The 14903-nt window shown below is 47.2% G+C and overlaps 1 protein-coding gene across 4 annotated transcripts in view; it reads left to right on the top strand.

Annotated features, from left to right (window-relative positions):
• Nucleotides 1-547: 547 nt before the first annotated feature.
• Nucleotides 548-14903, top strand: part of WSB2 (WD repeat and SOCS box containing 2) — a 19904-nt gene continuing 5548 nt past the window's right edge. For 2 of the 4 annotated variants that reach the window (XM_057744813.1, XM_057744814.1), the window contains exons 1-5: nt 548-677; nt 6539-6707; nt 12168-12412; nt 12571-12702; nt 14761-14861. In XM_057744813.1, coding sequence (XP_057600796.1) covers nt 665-677; nt 6539-6707; nt 12168-12412; nt 12571-12702; nt 14761-14861 — 660 coding nt within the window. In that variant the 5' untranslated portion in view covers nt 548-664. Of the gene's footprint in view, nt 678-1350; nt 1438-6538; nt 6708-12167; nt 12413-12570; nt 12703-14760; nt 14862-14903 lie in introns of all 4 variants that reach the window. The other 2 variants (XM_057744810.1, XM_057744812.1) reach the window with 2 other exon arrangements.

The following is a 14903-nucleotide window of genomic DNA, read 5'->3' as shown; positions in this document are numbered from 1 at the left end:
CCTGGTCCCCCACCCCCATTTCCCCCGCCGGCCCTCGCTTCCCCTCAGCCCCGTTCCCCGACCCCCCCCCCCCCACCGGCCCCCGTTTGGATCCTGCCGGTGTTCACTCGTCCGCTCCCACCCCGGTTTTCCCCTCAGCACCCCACTCGCGCCGGGTTATATCCTGTCCGCACCGCCCCCCGCAGTTTCCGTCTGAGCCCTGCTCCGCACCCCCGGGTTTTACCCTGCCCCGACTTTCCCCTGGGCCCCGCTCCCCCAAACCCCAGGTCTTCCTTCTGCCCCCACGCTCTCCATCTTCCTTTCAGCCCCGCTCCCCCACCCCCGCTTGACCCTGCCCGCGTCGCCCCCACCCCTTCCCGCCTCAGCCCCGCGCGTGCCCCCCACCCCGCGTCCACCTGCCCGCCCCCCGCCGCCCCGCGGCTCCCGAGTCCCCTCCAGCCCGCCCCGGCCCCGCCCCCCGCCCGGCCCCGCCCGCGCCCGCCGCCATGTGACGGGAAGCAGCTGATGGCCTCTCCGGGCGGCGGCGGGCGCGGCGGCGGCGGCGGCGGGGCCGGGGCCGAGGCCGGGGCGGGGGCGGGGGCGGGCGGCGCGGGGGCGGCATGAGGGCCGGCGGCCCGGGGGGCTGAGGCGCCCGCCGCCTGCCGCGGGGCCGCGCACGTCCTCCATGGAGGCCGGAGGTGAGTGGGGCCGCGGCGCGCGTTCGCCGCCGGCGGGGCCGGGCCCGTTCCCGGGGGGCCTGGGGCGCGGGCTCGGCCGGGGGCTGGGGGGCGGCGGGTGCCGGGCCTGGGCCGTCGGAGTCGGCCGGCGGCGGGGTGTGCGCCCGGCGCCCAGCTTTGTTTCACTTTCGCTGTCAGCGGCCGCCACCTCTTCGCCCGCCGCGGACCGGACCCGGGGAGGATGGGCCTCTGCGCGGCGGGGATCCCCACCCCCGGGACAGTAGGGGTGGGGGGCGGGCCCGGGACCCGACGCCTCCGCCGGGGTGGGACGCGAGGGGCGGTACCCGAGAGGGTGGGTGCCCTGGTGCCAGGTGACGCACTCGAGGTCTGGGTGGGAGTCCGCTCTGCCCCTTACAAGCTGTGTGATCGAGGACGAGCCGCTTAACCCAAGTCTGTTTTGTATCTGCAAAATGGGCTAATAATAGTAACTGCCTCAGCCGGTGGTTGGGAGCTTCCCACACTTGTCTGTGCATGAAAATGGGATCTGGAATCCCTATTGAAAAAATATATTCCGAGCCTCTCCCAGCGGAGACTGATTCATAGAGCTGGGATGCCGATCCCTGGTGACATGGATGATGGGACAAGTTTAAGATACACCGATGAGTGAGGTACTTGCCTCTATCCTTGTTAACAGCTGTCATCAGAAACCCGTGTGGAAGTCAGAGAATACTGGAAGCACTTGGAGGGTCGGCCCAAATGAACATGCAGCTTCAAGTGAATGGTGTGCTTGTTATGCAAAAGGCCAAACCTCAAGACACATCCTCAGGATTCTTTCCAACCACTTTGCCCCTAAACCCCACTAATATAGAAATTTGGGGCGGGCTTGTGATTTTATTCTGCGAGTCCCAACTCTTGAATATACTCCCATGCTTAAAGGCAATTTCCTTAGGGGAAATTTCTCAGAAGGGGTCAAGGCCTACGCTCAGAACTTGTTCCAGAACCTCTTTGTATTCTTCCAGTGAAGTTCAAGCTTCATCCTGGTGTGGAGGATTCTGATTGTGGATGTTTCTGTGTTTCCTTGGCTTGTTTGATGGAACAGGGATTTCGGGTGGGTGGGTTGAAATCAGGGTATTCCCGGGGGTGGTGTAACTTTTTAATTTGGGAAGTGGCATTTCTTTGTTTGCTGGAGTGGGGCATTCGGTACCAGGTGCAGAGGTAGCTCTCTCCACCTTCACATCTAGATAAGGGCTTTCTTTTCAGTCAGTGTGTTACCCATAGAACTCTTGTTAAATGGGCCCTACTGTTTGCCTGAAATCTTATGTGAATCTTTTTATAGCTTCCGCTGTCATTTCCATTGACTCCTTTTAGTTTATATCTGAAAGCGATCTGGAGCTAGTCTCCCTTTTTTAGCAGGTCTCTGTTTCCAGTTCTGGGATTTTCCTAATGATTGATGACTGTGTTTTGGGGTGTGGGCTGAGCTGTTAAGAGCAACCAAGCTACCATTTAAAAAAAAAAAAAAAAGGCCACAGTTTTACGTTCTTTTGAAACTGAATAAAGGCCATTGTAATAGGGTTACAATGGACAACAGTAGATATCTTCAGAGCAGTGGTTAGAATGCATTTATTCATTCAAATATTTATTTCTTGAGTGTCTACTGTGTGCCAGGCACTCTCTAGGCCAGCACTGGCTAATAGAAATATAACGTGAGCCACATATGCAATTTGAAATGTTCTCGTAGCTGCATTAAAAAAAAAGTGAAACGGGTGAAAGTAATTTTAAAACTATATCTTTGTCCATCCAGCATATCTAAAATATTATCATCTCAGCATGTAATCATGATTAATTATTGAACATTTTTAGCTTTCTGTTTTTGTACTAAGTCTTCGAAATAAAGTGTGTGTCGTGTACCCAGTGGCCCATCTTAATTGGGACTTGCCACGTTTCAGAAGGTCAGTAACCACATGTGGCTAGTTGTTCCTGCATTGGACAGCACACCCCAATAGCAGTGAACAGTTCAGAGTGAGGGTGGGGAAGAGGGAAACAGTCGCATAAAAACAAGTAAGCAATCAAGAGAAGATGGGCGAGTGCTGGGTATAAAGAAAATTCAGTGGCATGAAAGGGAAGTGACTGGGCTACTTTGGAGAGCGAGGCCAGGAAGGTCTCTGAGAAGGTGACACCAGCACTAAGGCCTGAATGGTAGGCAGAGCAGCCAGGCGAGGATCTGGGGTTAGCCAGGCAGGGTTTCCTGGGCCGATGGAACAACTCTTGTAAAGATCCCAAGGCAGGACAAAACAAGCTGCCTGCTGGCTAGAGTCATTCATAGCTTCCGTCTGTCTGTATTCAGGCAAATCTCTTTTCGCAGAAGAGGCCCATGGCAAAAATCTTTCCACTCCACCTGATTATCCAAACACATCCCAGTGTTTAATTAGAAAGCTTGCATCCATAGGCCTTTTCACCAAGAAGGCCCAGGGCAGGTATAATCCCAGATGAAGCTGGATCCTTTTGCTTCTGTGTTTTTTTTTCTTTTTTTTTTAAGTTCTGCTCTAATTATGGCTTTCTTTTCCAGCAGCCAAGTTTAGTTTGGGCCCAGACTCCTCTTCAGAATCTCCATAGTTCCTTCATTTTTTTTCTTATTTTAGTCTTTGGATTTCTGTGCCTGAAATAGCAAGAGATTAAATCCCCAAATCACAGAAATAGAGTATGAAATCTGGGTATGGCTTATGTTTAAGAAGCATTTCATGTGAAATATTTGGCAAAGGCATCATAATAGTCTGAGGGGCTTCATTTCATTTATATTATAGAGATATCATGTATATTTATTCCACAAATATTTACTGATTGCTTGCTCTCTGCCAGAAACTCTGCTGGGCACTGGGGATTACCAGACAAAGTCCCTGCTCTGTGGCATTGATGTCCTAGTTGGAAGGAGACAGATAATAATCATAATGGTGATTGTGCTGTAAAGAAAATAAAGTGAGGAGTTATGAAGAACATTGACTTGGGATCAGAGAAGAGCTCTCTAAGGAGTTGTCATTTGAGCCGAGACCTGGATGAAGAGAAGGTGCCAGGCCTGCAGGCATTCCAGTCGAAGAGAATAGCTTGTGCAAAGGCCCTGAGGTCAGAACTAATTGAGCATAGTTAAAGGGTGAGAGAAGGCCAGTGTGCAGGACTTCTAGGGCAGGGTAAGGATTTTATTCTGAGTGATTGAAACGGATCACTCTGAAAGTTGAGGCGAATGGGAGGTGGGGGCCAGAGAGGGAGCTAGGAGAGCAGTCAGAAGGCTGGTTAGTGAGTGATGATGTTGCATAGATGAGCCAATGTTGACGAGATAGTGTTACATAGGTCAGAATAGTAGCCATGGTGAAGGGAAGTTAGGTTTGCCAAGTCTTTTGGAAGCAGACGCAGTAGAACTTGTTAATGGATTTGGTTTGGGAGGTAAAGAAAAGAGAGAAGTCAGGGGCGACCCATTTTCATATTGTGTGGAGCCTCCATGGTGTCGAAAGAATGGATACCGTGCATATTGTGGAGAAAGTGAACCAGGTGTCAATATTACCAGGATGGAATAAAGTCAGTTGATGAACGTGTACCTCCAGATCAGTCAGTGTCATTTAATATTTGACTCCATCTAGTTTGTCAGCCTCAGCACCATTGACATTTTGAGCAAAATAATTTTTCATTGTGGGGGGTCGTCTTGTGCACTGTAGGATGTTTAGCAGCATCCCAGGCCTCCACCCAGTAGCACTGCCCTCAGTTACGACAACCAAAACGTCTCCAGATGTTGCCACATGTCCCCAGGGGGCAAAAGTGCCCCCAGCTGAGAACCACTGCACTACATGAAGAGGCATTAACAGAGAAGGGCTTTGTCACCTTAGGAAGATACCTAGAAATAGTGGGGATAAATGCCATGGGATTGCTGCATGACGTTGAGTCTTGTGTTAGATTTACAATATAAAGTAACTTCTTACCATGCAGATATCCCCATCCAGAGGAGTATGCTCAGATACACAAGTAATTGTGTAAGTGAAAGGATCACATGTGCAAATACATACACATTTCTAGGAGGAATTACCCGGGCCTATACTAATGCCAGTTTAGACAGATCTAATATATTAAAACCTAGATTTAGCCATAGAACCTCAGGGAATGAATATTCCCTTTACAAAGGAAACTTCTTTAAATTTTCTTTAAATAGCAAAGCAATAAAGGCTTGGTATGATTTATTAAAATTCTGTTTAAAGACAATTTTCAGCAATACACTTATTTCATGAAATAAGATATACTCATGTATTTTCCTATAATGCACACAGAAAATATTACATATACACGTATAAATATTACATACATATATGCGTGTTTACCATCTGTTTCATTGAATCCAAGATACTGTGGTTTGTATTGCTATTATGTGTCACTGAAAAAATACTGCCTATTTAACTGTGAAAGGTCATCACTTGACACATCCTGATTTTAACAAGGTCAGACTGAGAAAGACTTATAAAGATGTGTCCTAAAATATATGAAATAAGGGCTGTTTAAATTAGTATCTATCTAGTACAGTTATAAAAGGGTCAGAGTCTCAAAACTGCTAAAATGGAATGTACACATCAGACAGTGACCTCATTCAGGATGGAAGCCGGTTTTTATATTCCTGTGTATCCCAATCATAGCGATAAAAAAATCTGTCCTAAAGGCCTTGAATTTACGAGCTTTGTCAGCCATTGAGAATTATCCGTCCATCGGAGGAGAGACTTGAACCAGGGACTGTCCTTCAGGTCAGCAAAGAAGCAGTCCAGTCCCGCCCATCACAGGGCGCTGTGCTAGGCCTCCCAAGAGGAATAAGGATTGAATCAGCTTGGTGTTTGAAGGAGGCTGTGTAAATTCTGCGCTGGGGTTGGGGTGGGGCAGAGGTAAATTGGTCACTACAGGAGAGAGAAATAAGCAGGGTGGGACTTATTTTCGCTTTGATAGTGTGAGATCTGGGTACACTTCTCCGTTGCCAATCTCGGTGGGATTCTCGTAAGGGGAAAATAAATCCAGGTGTGAACTCGAATGAGTTACTTGGGGCATGACAGGGAGACGTGTGGCCAGTGTGTGGCGTACAGGAAGATGGACCGGAAAGGGGAGTCTGGGGTCGATGGGGTGGGGTGGGAGACCGGGGCTCAGCTGCTTTTACTGGGTAAGCAGGTGGGAGCCTTGGAATGTATTTGAAAGAAATGTCACGATGTGATGTGTATTTCAGCTTTAGCAGGGTCCCTGAGGGCAGGAAAAAAATGAATCAAGAGAGTCTTGTAAAAGATCTGGGCAAGATGGGATGAAGGTTTAACCCAGAGCAGAGAGGAGATGGAAGTAGGAGGCCAGGTCAAGAGGTCCGAGCGAGAGGAAGCAGGGCCAGTGCTGAATGTTGTAGCCTTGATGATGGGGAGGATGCTGGTGAGTGAGAGGGAGCCTGTGAGTTTCAGATGTTCCTTTCACCTGTTTCCCAGTAGCATGTTCTTTCGGAGAGACCTTAAGTACATCTGAAGGCCTCTTGATCAGTACCGTCTAGCTCGATCTTTGCCTGGCCTGTCTGCTTTCCTCCTCTTTGGGCTTTCATAGGAAAATAAGGCCTCCCTTCACTGGGTTCACCCTCACAAAGGTTACTCTGAGTCATGGTTAACCAGCAGTCTGGAGTGCCAGAACTGAGTCACCCCACTGGAATTTGGCCTGTGGCCGCTGTTATTGCCCTGGGTCATTTAAATGACAACTCCAGACTGTCACTTTTTGCCATGGGGAGAGCGCGGTGGCTTACCTGTGTCTGAGTCAGCAAGGTGGTCAGGGGCCTGGCTCTGCCCTTCCCTGTGAGGTGAGGGTGCTTGTTTGAAGCATGCTGTCTCCTGCCCCAGAGGAGCCGCTGCTGCTGGCCGAACTCAAGCCCGGGCGCCCCCACCAGTTTGATTGGAAGTCGAGCTGTGAAACGTGGAGCGTCGCCTTCTCCCCGGATGGTTCCTGGTTCGCCTGGTCTCAAGGACACTGCATTGTCAAGCTGATCCCCTGGCCGCTGGAGGAGCAGTTGTAAGTTCTTTCACACCTGAGGGAATCCTGGGGAACTCGAGCGCTTTCCCCGATGACTCCGTGCCCGAGAGCAGGAGAGGGAAGGTGGCTGAACAGTTCAGGAATTGATCAGTGGGGTTTCCAGGGTCCCACATTCAGTACCCATGAAAATTAACTCTGTTGAGATTATGTTAGCCCCAAGGTTTTTTGTTTGTTTTTTTAACAGCTTTATTGAGATATAACTTACATAGCATACAATTCGCCCATTTTAAGTATACAATTAAGTGACTTGATAGTATTCACAGAGTTGTGCATCCATCACCAAGTTTAGTTTCTGATATTAACATTTTTATCACCCAGGCAAAAGGAAACCTGCTAATCCCCCTCTGCTCTCCAGCCCTAAGCAGCCTCTAATCTACTTTCGGTCTCTATAGATTTGCCTATTCTAGGTATTTCATACAAATCGAACCATACACCACGTCGTCTTTTGACTGGCTTCTTTCACTTAGGAGACTGTTTTCCTGGCTGTGCATGTGGGGGCACGCTTCACTACTTCATTTCCCTGTATTGCCAAGGAATACTCCATTTTATGGAGACACCACATTTTGTTTAAAAGTTTATCAGCTGGTGAGCATCTATGTAGTTTTCACTTTTTGGCTATTAGATAATGCTGCTGTGAACACTTATGTCAAGTTTTTGTGTGGATATATGTTTTCATATGTGTTTAACTGTTTGAGGAACTGTCAGACTGGTTTTCAAAGCGGTTGCACCATTTTACAATCCCACCCGCCGTGTTGGAGATCTCCAAATTTTCCACATCCTCACCCACACCTGTTATGGACTGTTTTTTTGATTATAGGCTAGCGATCCCAGTGGGTGTGGAGTGGTGTCTCATTGTGGTTTTGATTTGTATTTCCTTGCCGGCTTCTGATCTTGCCCACCTTTTCACGTGCTTATTGGCCCTTTGCGTGTCTTCTTTGGAGAAAAGTCTATTCAGATCCTTGGTCCATTTTTTTTCTGAATACATTTAAAGAAAAAATTTGTTTATTTATTTGGCTATGTCATGTCTTAGTTGCAGGGCACGGCCCCTCTAGTTGTGTTGCTTGGGGTCAGTAGTTAGTTGCCCCAAAGCATGTGGAATCTTAGTTCCCTGACGAGGGATCGAACCGCATCCCCTGCATTGAAAGGTGGATTCTTAACCACTGGACTGCCAGGGAAGTCCCCCTTGGTCCATTTTAAAATTGGCTAGTTGCCTTTTTTATTTTTTTTTTTATCAACCAAGTTTAGTTTCTGATGTTAACTAGCTTCTTTTTCTCTGGGCTAGGCAAGTCCCAATGTCTGAATGCTGTGAGCGCCCAGTCAGATGGCCCAGCATCTGCATTTTTTTCATTTGTCCCAGGGCAACTCTACCTCTGTATTTATTTATTCAGCCAACATTTGTTGCAAGTCTTCCTTGCCTGACCCATAGCCAGGGGCTGAGAATCCTGAAATAAATCAGACATGGCCCCTAACCCTTGAGGGTCCCATTTGTTTTGCTTTAAGCATTTCTTGTAAGTCACACATTAAATTTAAGATTTAAGTTCAGCCTGCAACTTGTTGCCTCGATAATAGGTAATGCCGATGAAAGTTTCCTGAGATGGGTACGCTGCACACTACTGGGGTTGAGGGGTACAAATTGGTGCACTTTCTGGAAGGGAGGCCATTTCAAGGACCTGAAAATTGTTCTTCCTGCAATTAGGAATCTTAGAAATGAGGTTGTTTATTTATTTATTTTTTACCTTTTATTGGAATATGGTTGATTTACAGTGTGTTATTTTCTGCTGTACAGCAACGTGAAACAGTTGTACGTATACATATATCCACTCTTTTTTAGATTCTTTTCCCATATAGGTCACTACAGAGTATTGAGTAGAGTTCCTTATGCTATGTAGTTGGTCCTTAGTAGTTATCTATTTTATTTTATTTTTTATTTATTTATTTTTATAAATTTATTTATTTATTGGCAGCATTGGATCTTCGTTGCTATGCACAGGCTTTCTCTAGTTATGGCGAGTGCGGGCTACCCTTTGTTGTGGTGCGTGGGCTTCTCATTGCAGTGGCTTCTCTTGTTGCGGAGCACGGGCTCTAGGCGCACAGGCTTTGGTAGTTGTGGCACTCGGGCTCAAGAGTGCAGGCTCGGTAGTTGTGGCTCATGGGCTTAGTTGCTCCTCGGCATGTGGGATCTTCCCGGCCCAAAGAGTGAACCCATGTTCCGTGCACTGGCAGGTGAATTCTTAACCACTGTGCCACCAGGGAAGTCCCAGTTAGCTACTTTATACATAGTAGTGTGTATATGTCCATCTTAATCTTCCCAGTTTATTTCTTCCATCGCTTTCCCCCCAGTAACCATAAGTTTGTTTTTTACATCTGTGACTGTTTTGTAAATAGGTTCATTTGTACCAGTTTTTTTTAGATTCCACATATAAGTGATATCATATGATATTTATTTTTGTCTGACTTCACTCAGTATGACAGTCTCTGGGTCCATCCATGTTGCTGGAAAGGGGAGGTCATCTATTTACATACACTGATTTTCAATATGAAATTAGTCATATGATAGTTAAAAATCAGAAATAGCTTAAAATCTGGTAATGAGAGAATGGATAAGGAAATTGTGGCATTGCCATATGATATTTTTGCAGCCACCAGAGATTGTTGTGTGTGGTTTTTTTTTTTTTTAAATCACAATTTTCAGTTCCTTCTATACTCAGTTTAATGATAATGCCCAAATCATTCATTATTTATTAATCCCCCGGTCTAAATACAAGGGACTAAACTTCATATCCAGACTTAAGTCTGATAGAGATTTATAGTCTGAAAAAGTATTCTTTTTAAAAAAGCATAAAGTGGGAAATCTGTTATTTCCTTGAAAATCACTCTTGTATTCAAATATATGTATATTACTATACATAAATATCTTTCCCATATTAATTAGGGAAAATGGAAATTTGAGCATTAACACTTTTTGTGTATCTTTTGTTTAATGTAATGAGGGAAATATTATTGTTTAATGTGTTAAATGAGCAGTTACTTGTTTTAGGGGAAAATCACACATTTTGAAGAATAATAACTTCAGGAAATGCTTACAGTGCAAGGTTTACTGAGAAAAGCAAGCTATGAAACTGTATATGCAGTATGATCCCAAATTTGTTTTTGAAAAACTTGTGAATGTACACATAAAAATTCACAGTACAATGTTTACCGTGGTTAGAGTGCTGTTAGAATCTGGGTAATTTTTATAATTTTCTCATTTCCAAAATTTACCCATGCTTCACTATTGCTTTTATAATTTAAAATACTTGTTATTTTGAAAGTCCTTTAAAAGGGGAAAACTGGGGCCTTTATATTCTTGTTAGGATTGTTATACATTTTAAAAATCATATGATATAGTGCTTTTGATATTGAGCAAATAATTGATAATAACCAAATAAATGTACTACTTTTAGAAATAAAATTTTCAGAGAATTTAATTTTGGTGAAGTTCAGTTCTCCTAATGATGCTCCCTGGCCCCGAGCAGCCCCCTCCGTGCTCACACCTGCCACCTCCTGTGTAGCTCATCCCTTGGATTCATTGCAGACTCTGAAGTCCAGGGCACCTGCTGAACACTAGGCTAGGACACCCAAGACTTGACTGGTTACTGTGCTGCCTCTTGATTTTGTGACCCCAGGAAAGTTATTTCTACCCTTAACATGGAGATTTTAGTATCTCTTTCTAGAGACATTAAATTTATGATAGTAAAATGAATTACTATGTCAATGTGCCTTAATTCCTTTGGAGTAAAGTAGCTACAGATGTATCCCGTAATTCAAATACAGAAGCTAGGATTTTATGAAAAAAAAAAAGAAAAGGAGGTAACTTTGGATGTTCCAGGCTGTCCTACAGAGCCTTCCCCATAGCCTGCCTTGCCTGTGCTTTTCCCCTGGATGGCAGCCGAGTCAGGGCTGGGCAGGTCTTCGAAGTGCGTGTGTCGGCAGGGCTTGGGCCGTGTGTGGACTGGGCAGGCTCCATCGAAAAGACATTCATTGTCACATTCAGATGTTCTGTCAGAATGACAAATTTTCAGACCACATTTGGCCACTTAGACCAGGTGAGCAAACTTTTTCTGTGAAGGCCCAGATAGGAAATATCTTTGGCTTCGCGGGCATATGTCTCTGTCAAGACAAGTCAGCTCTGCTGCTCAAGCGGGAAGGCGTCCCCAGACGAGAGAGGGGCAAAGGAGCCTGGTGGTGTCGCCAGAGAACTTCATGGACAAAGCCGACTGCCCATCTGGGCGCACTCCGCCAGCCTCTGCTTTAGAATAATAGAGTTTCAGAGCTGAAGGAGCCTACATTTGCCTCAGTCTCTCCCTTCTAGTTTTATAGGCGAGCTTGCTTAAAATTCTTTAATGTATTTCAGTGATGCGACTGACAAAAATATGATGTATTTAATTTTTCAGGAAAAAATGTAATACAGAAAGCGGTTCGGCTACATATACGTTGATTATAGGATTTTTCATGGAAATGAGTTCCAGCTTTGTCATCACCATTTCCCCCAGTTTGATAAACCCCAGAGTGTGGTCAGAGTCACGTAGATAAGCAGGACTGAATACTCGCACTGATAAAGTGTACCGCAGACAGGAAACTCTGTGTTTGCGGACCGAACCCCAGGGCTGTTTAATTGCTCGTGCCTTTGAGAGAGTGTCTGTGAGGCAGAGTGGTGGGCAGGGCCCTGTTTCTTAGGGATGGAGTCTTATTTAGCTTGTCTGGGCCTGTGTTTCAGCATAAGTAGAAGGTGAAAGGAAAGGCTTGGGCTGCGAGATCTTTGAGGTCTGTGTGCCTCTGAACAGCTCTGTGCATTCTTTCCTTAACTACCCTGCCGGTTGGTTCCTGGACTGGATGTACCATCAGAGAAATGAAGGAAAGAGCCTCATTCATTGATTGGAGCAAAGTGAGTGAAGGTGGAAATCAGCGGGTACCAAGCAAACTGTTGGCTGGAAAAAACGGGTTTATTTCCCTGCTCCTTGGGGGCTTTCTAAGCTAGAGATAAAGGGGGGTTATGAGGCAGGAGAGTGGCAGATGCGTATTCAGGCTCTAAGTTCTGTCCTAGTTCCCAGCCTACAGCATGCTTTCTTTCTCATGGGAAACACAGAGTGCATCTTTCCTTCCACGCACCGAAACCCAGGAGAACTTTGTGAAGAAGTGAATGGCTCCCTGGAGCACCTGTGATCTAGTTATCCCACAAGGCAGGTCGCCCCACTGCAGGGCTGTCACAATTGGGATGAGCCACAGACAGTGAAGTCTCTGTTACATGGATTCTAAAAGGAAACAAGAAGAAAAGTCATACTAGAATTCACTGAAGGCCTATTTGTTACTAGGACTTCAAAGGCTTAGATACCCCAGAATGAAAAGTCAGTTGACTTGGTGGCAATTTCCGACTCATTAAGAACTCTCTGCTTTCCCCAGCATCCCTAAAGGGTTCGAAGCCAAAAGCCGAAGCAGCAAAAGTGATACAAAAGGGAGAGGCAGCCCAAAGGAGAAGACGCTGGACTGTGGGCAGATTGTCTGGGGCTTGGCCTTCAGCCCGTGGCCTTCTCCACCCAGCAGGAAGCTCTGGGCACGCCACCATCCCCAGGTGCCAGACGTCTCTTGCCTGATTCTTGCTACGGGGCTCAACGATGGGCAGATCAAGATTTGGGAGGTACAGACAGGTAGGTTCTTTCTGGCTGGGATCAGGCCCCAGGGGGCTCGCGTGCTTGTTCTGATCAGGGACCAGAGGGGCCGCCAGTTGGCTGAGGGGCGTGACCATGACTGGCAGACTGGTGCTGGCTCTCCCCTTGACCGAGTGCCCCCCTCTCTCTCGCTCTAGGGCTCCTGCTTTTGAATCTTTCCGGCCACCAAGACGTTGTGAGAGATCTGAGCTTCACACCCAGTGGCAGTTTGATTTTGGTCTCCGCATCCCGAGATAAGACTCTTCGCATCTGGGACTTGAATAAACATGGTATGGAGTTGATGGAATGACTTGGCGGGCCCAGAGTACTCTATTTGTCCCTCTCTCTACCAGACCAGTGTCATTTTATCCAGAACAGTGTTTCTCAACCTTTTTTCTATTATTGCCTGCTAAGGAGACTTTTTAGACGTATTTTTTCTAGTCACCCCCGGTCCAGAAGAATCCTCTCAGGTGGGGGCGGCGAGGGGCGATCAGCTTTTGTGCAGCTCTGCTCTAAGCAGAACAGTGTCCAGGAGCGGCCTGATGAAGAGTTCCGTAGTCTCTGGTGTCCATCCTCAGCTGGGAAGGTGACAGAGGGAAGCGGGATTTGTTGCTGGGCTGTTTCTCCCTGATGTGGGCAGCGACGTGGGCGTGCAGGGAGGTGGAAGGAGGAAATGGTGACGTGGATGGTTCGTGAAGAGCACACTCGTCCCTGACAGTGCAAAGTCCGAGCAGTGACTGTCCGGCTCCCCACAACCATGAGAGGGGACCTGTCCCCGCCCTCTGAGAAACGAGCCTGATAACCTGTCAGACAGCCAAGGAGGTGCTTGTGTCCTCCTCTGAAGGCATCTGGTCACCCAGAGAGCCCTGGGTCCTTTCTGCCCATCGCTGCGGAGCTTGTCATCGTGCGATCTGAGGTGGGCCTGCTGGCCGGGAGGCCCGCTCAGAGGCAGCGCCTTTTTTAATGAGCGTCCGCAGGAAACTTGCCACCAGAGAGGCAGGGAGCGAGGACTCACTGCAGGGGACTGAGAGTGGGCAGAATGGACTAGGCCAACTGCTAGGGCTTTTCAAGGAGAGGAGGGGACTAAAGCAGTGTCCCCAGGCACCGGGCCCTGCCCTACCACCCTGCCTTGATTTATCACTCACACCTGAGGGGGGGGAGTGAGGGAGGGAGGGTGGCGTGGGGGTGGGCAGGCACTCTTCTTACTTGACAGCTGCAGAAACCATGACTGATTTAAAAAAATTTATGTTTACACACCCGCACATACACATACACTCAAATGCACATGCATGACCGTATACCTTCTCCCCCACCCCTTTTTTGGGTCTCTCCCCCCAGACTTTCTCACCCTCCCCTCCACTGCATTCCTGCATAATCCTCCCGTCACCCATGCTAAGAGCCTTCCGTATTTTCCTCTGTACTTACATAATCCTATTCAGACACTCACGTTTCCATTTATGGATTTTGTGGTCTTTGTTTTACAAAAATGGAATCATGTTCTTCACATTTTCTCTGCACCTTGCTTTTTTTTTTTTTTTTTTTTTTGAGTCGTCCAAAGTTGCATTTTATTTTTTTTTTTTTTATTATTATTATTTTATTTTATTTTTTTTGGGGAGCACCTTGCTTTTTACAAACAAAAAATTAAACAGTACTCCATGGAAAATCTAGTCCCTTAATCTCATCTGACTAAACAGGTGGAATGCTACCTTTATTCATCCATTCCTCTATTGATGGGCATTTAGTTTTTTCCCCAGATGGAGCCCTGAAGAGGTGACGTGAATGACCCAGGGTTATGTGCTGAGTAAACAGTGGAGCCAGGGTTCAAGCCCAAGTTTACTTGCCTCCAGAGCACGTGGCCCTAATGACCCCACACCACTGCTCATCCGGGCATCCTGCAGACGGGGGGGAGGAGGGTGAGAGTGGGATCCTTGTGGCCAGGGGGAAAGCCATCACAGAGTGCAGATGACAGAGAATTGAAGGTTAACACTCTCTCAGGTTTGGAAGGATGCTTCAAAGTAATTGAGGTGTTTGGGGGACCTGAAAAGAATGCTCTCTGCTATCAAAGGAATGTATCAAAGGACAGCCCTTATCTCACTGACCTTGTGGATTTTGGTGAAACAGTAGGTAATGATTTCCCTTGGGCATTATAACATCATGTTAATAGATTTCAGGTGTTTAAATGACAATTCCTGTCATATTTCTTTCTCTGCATTAAAAAAGGGGCCCGTGGGCTCGGCTGCTAGAGAACCACCGGATGTGGTGGGTAGGGGGCCACCACCACCGGCTTTCAGGCTTCCTGCTGTGTGGTTTTGGGAGTCGGCTCACCGTGTGCCCCATTTCTCTGCCAGGTAAACAGATTCAGGTGTTGTCGGGCCACCTGCAGTGGGTGTACTGCTGCTCCGTCTCGCCAGACTGCAGCATGCTGTGTTCTGCAGCCGGAGAGAAGTCGGTGAGTCTCAAACGTGGGATGCCCTTTGCTCTGTTGCGTCAT

This window comes from Hippopotamus amphibius, chromosome 8 (genome assembly GCF_030028045.1).
Source record: "Hippopotamus amphibius kiboko isolate mHipAmp2 chromosome 8, mHipAmp2.hap2, whole genome shotgun sequence".
NCBI classification, from domain to species: Eukaryota; Metazoa; Chordata; class Mammalia; order Artiodactyla; family Hippopotamidae; genus Hippopotamus; species Hippopotamus amphibius.
Note: the sequence above shows the minus strand (reverse complement) of the source record. Positions and strands in the feature narration are given on the sequence as shown.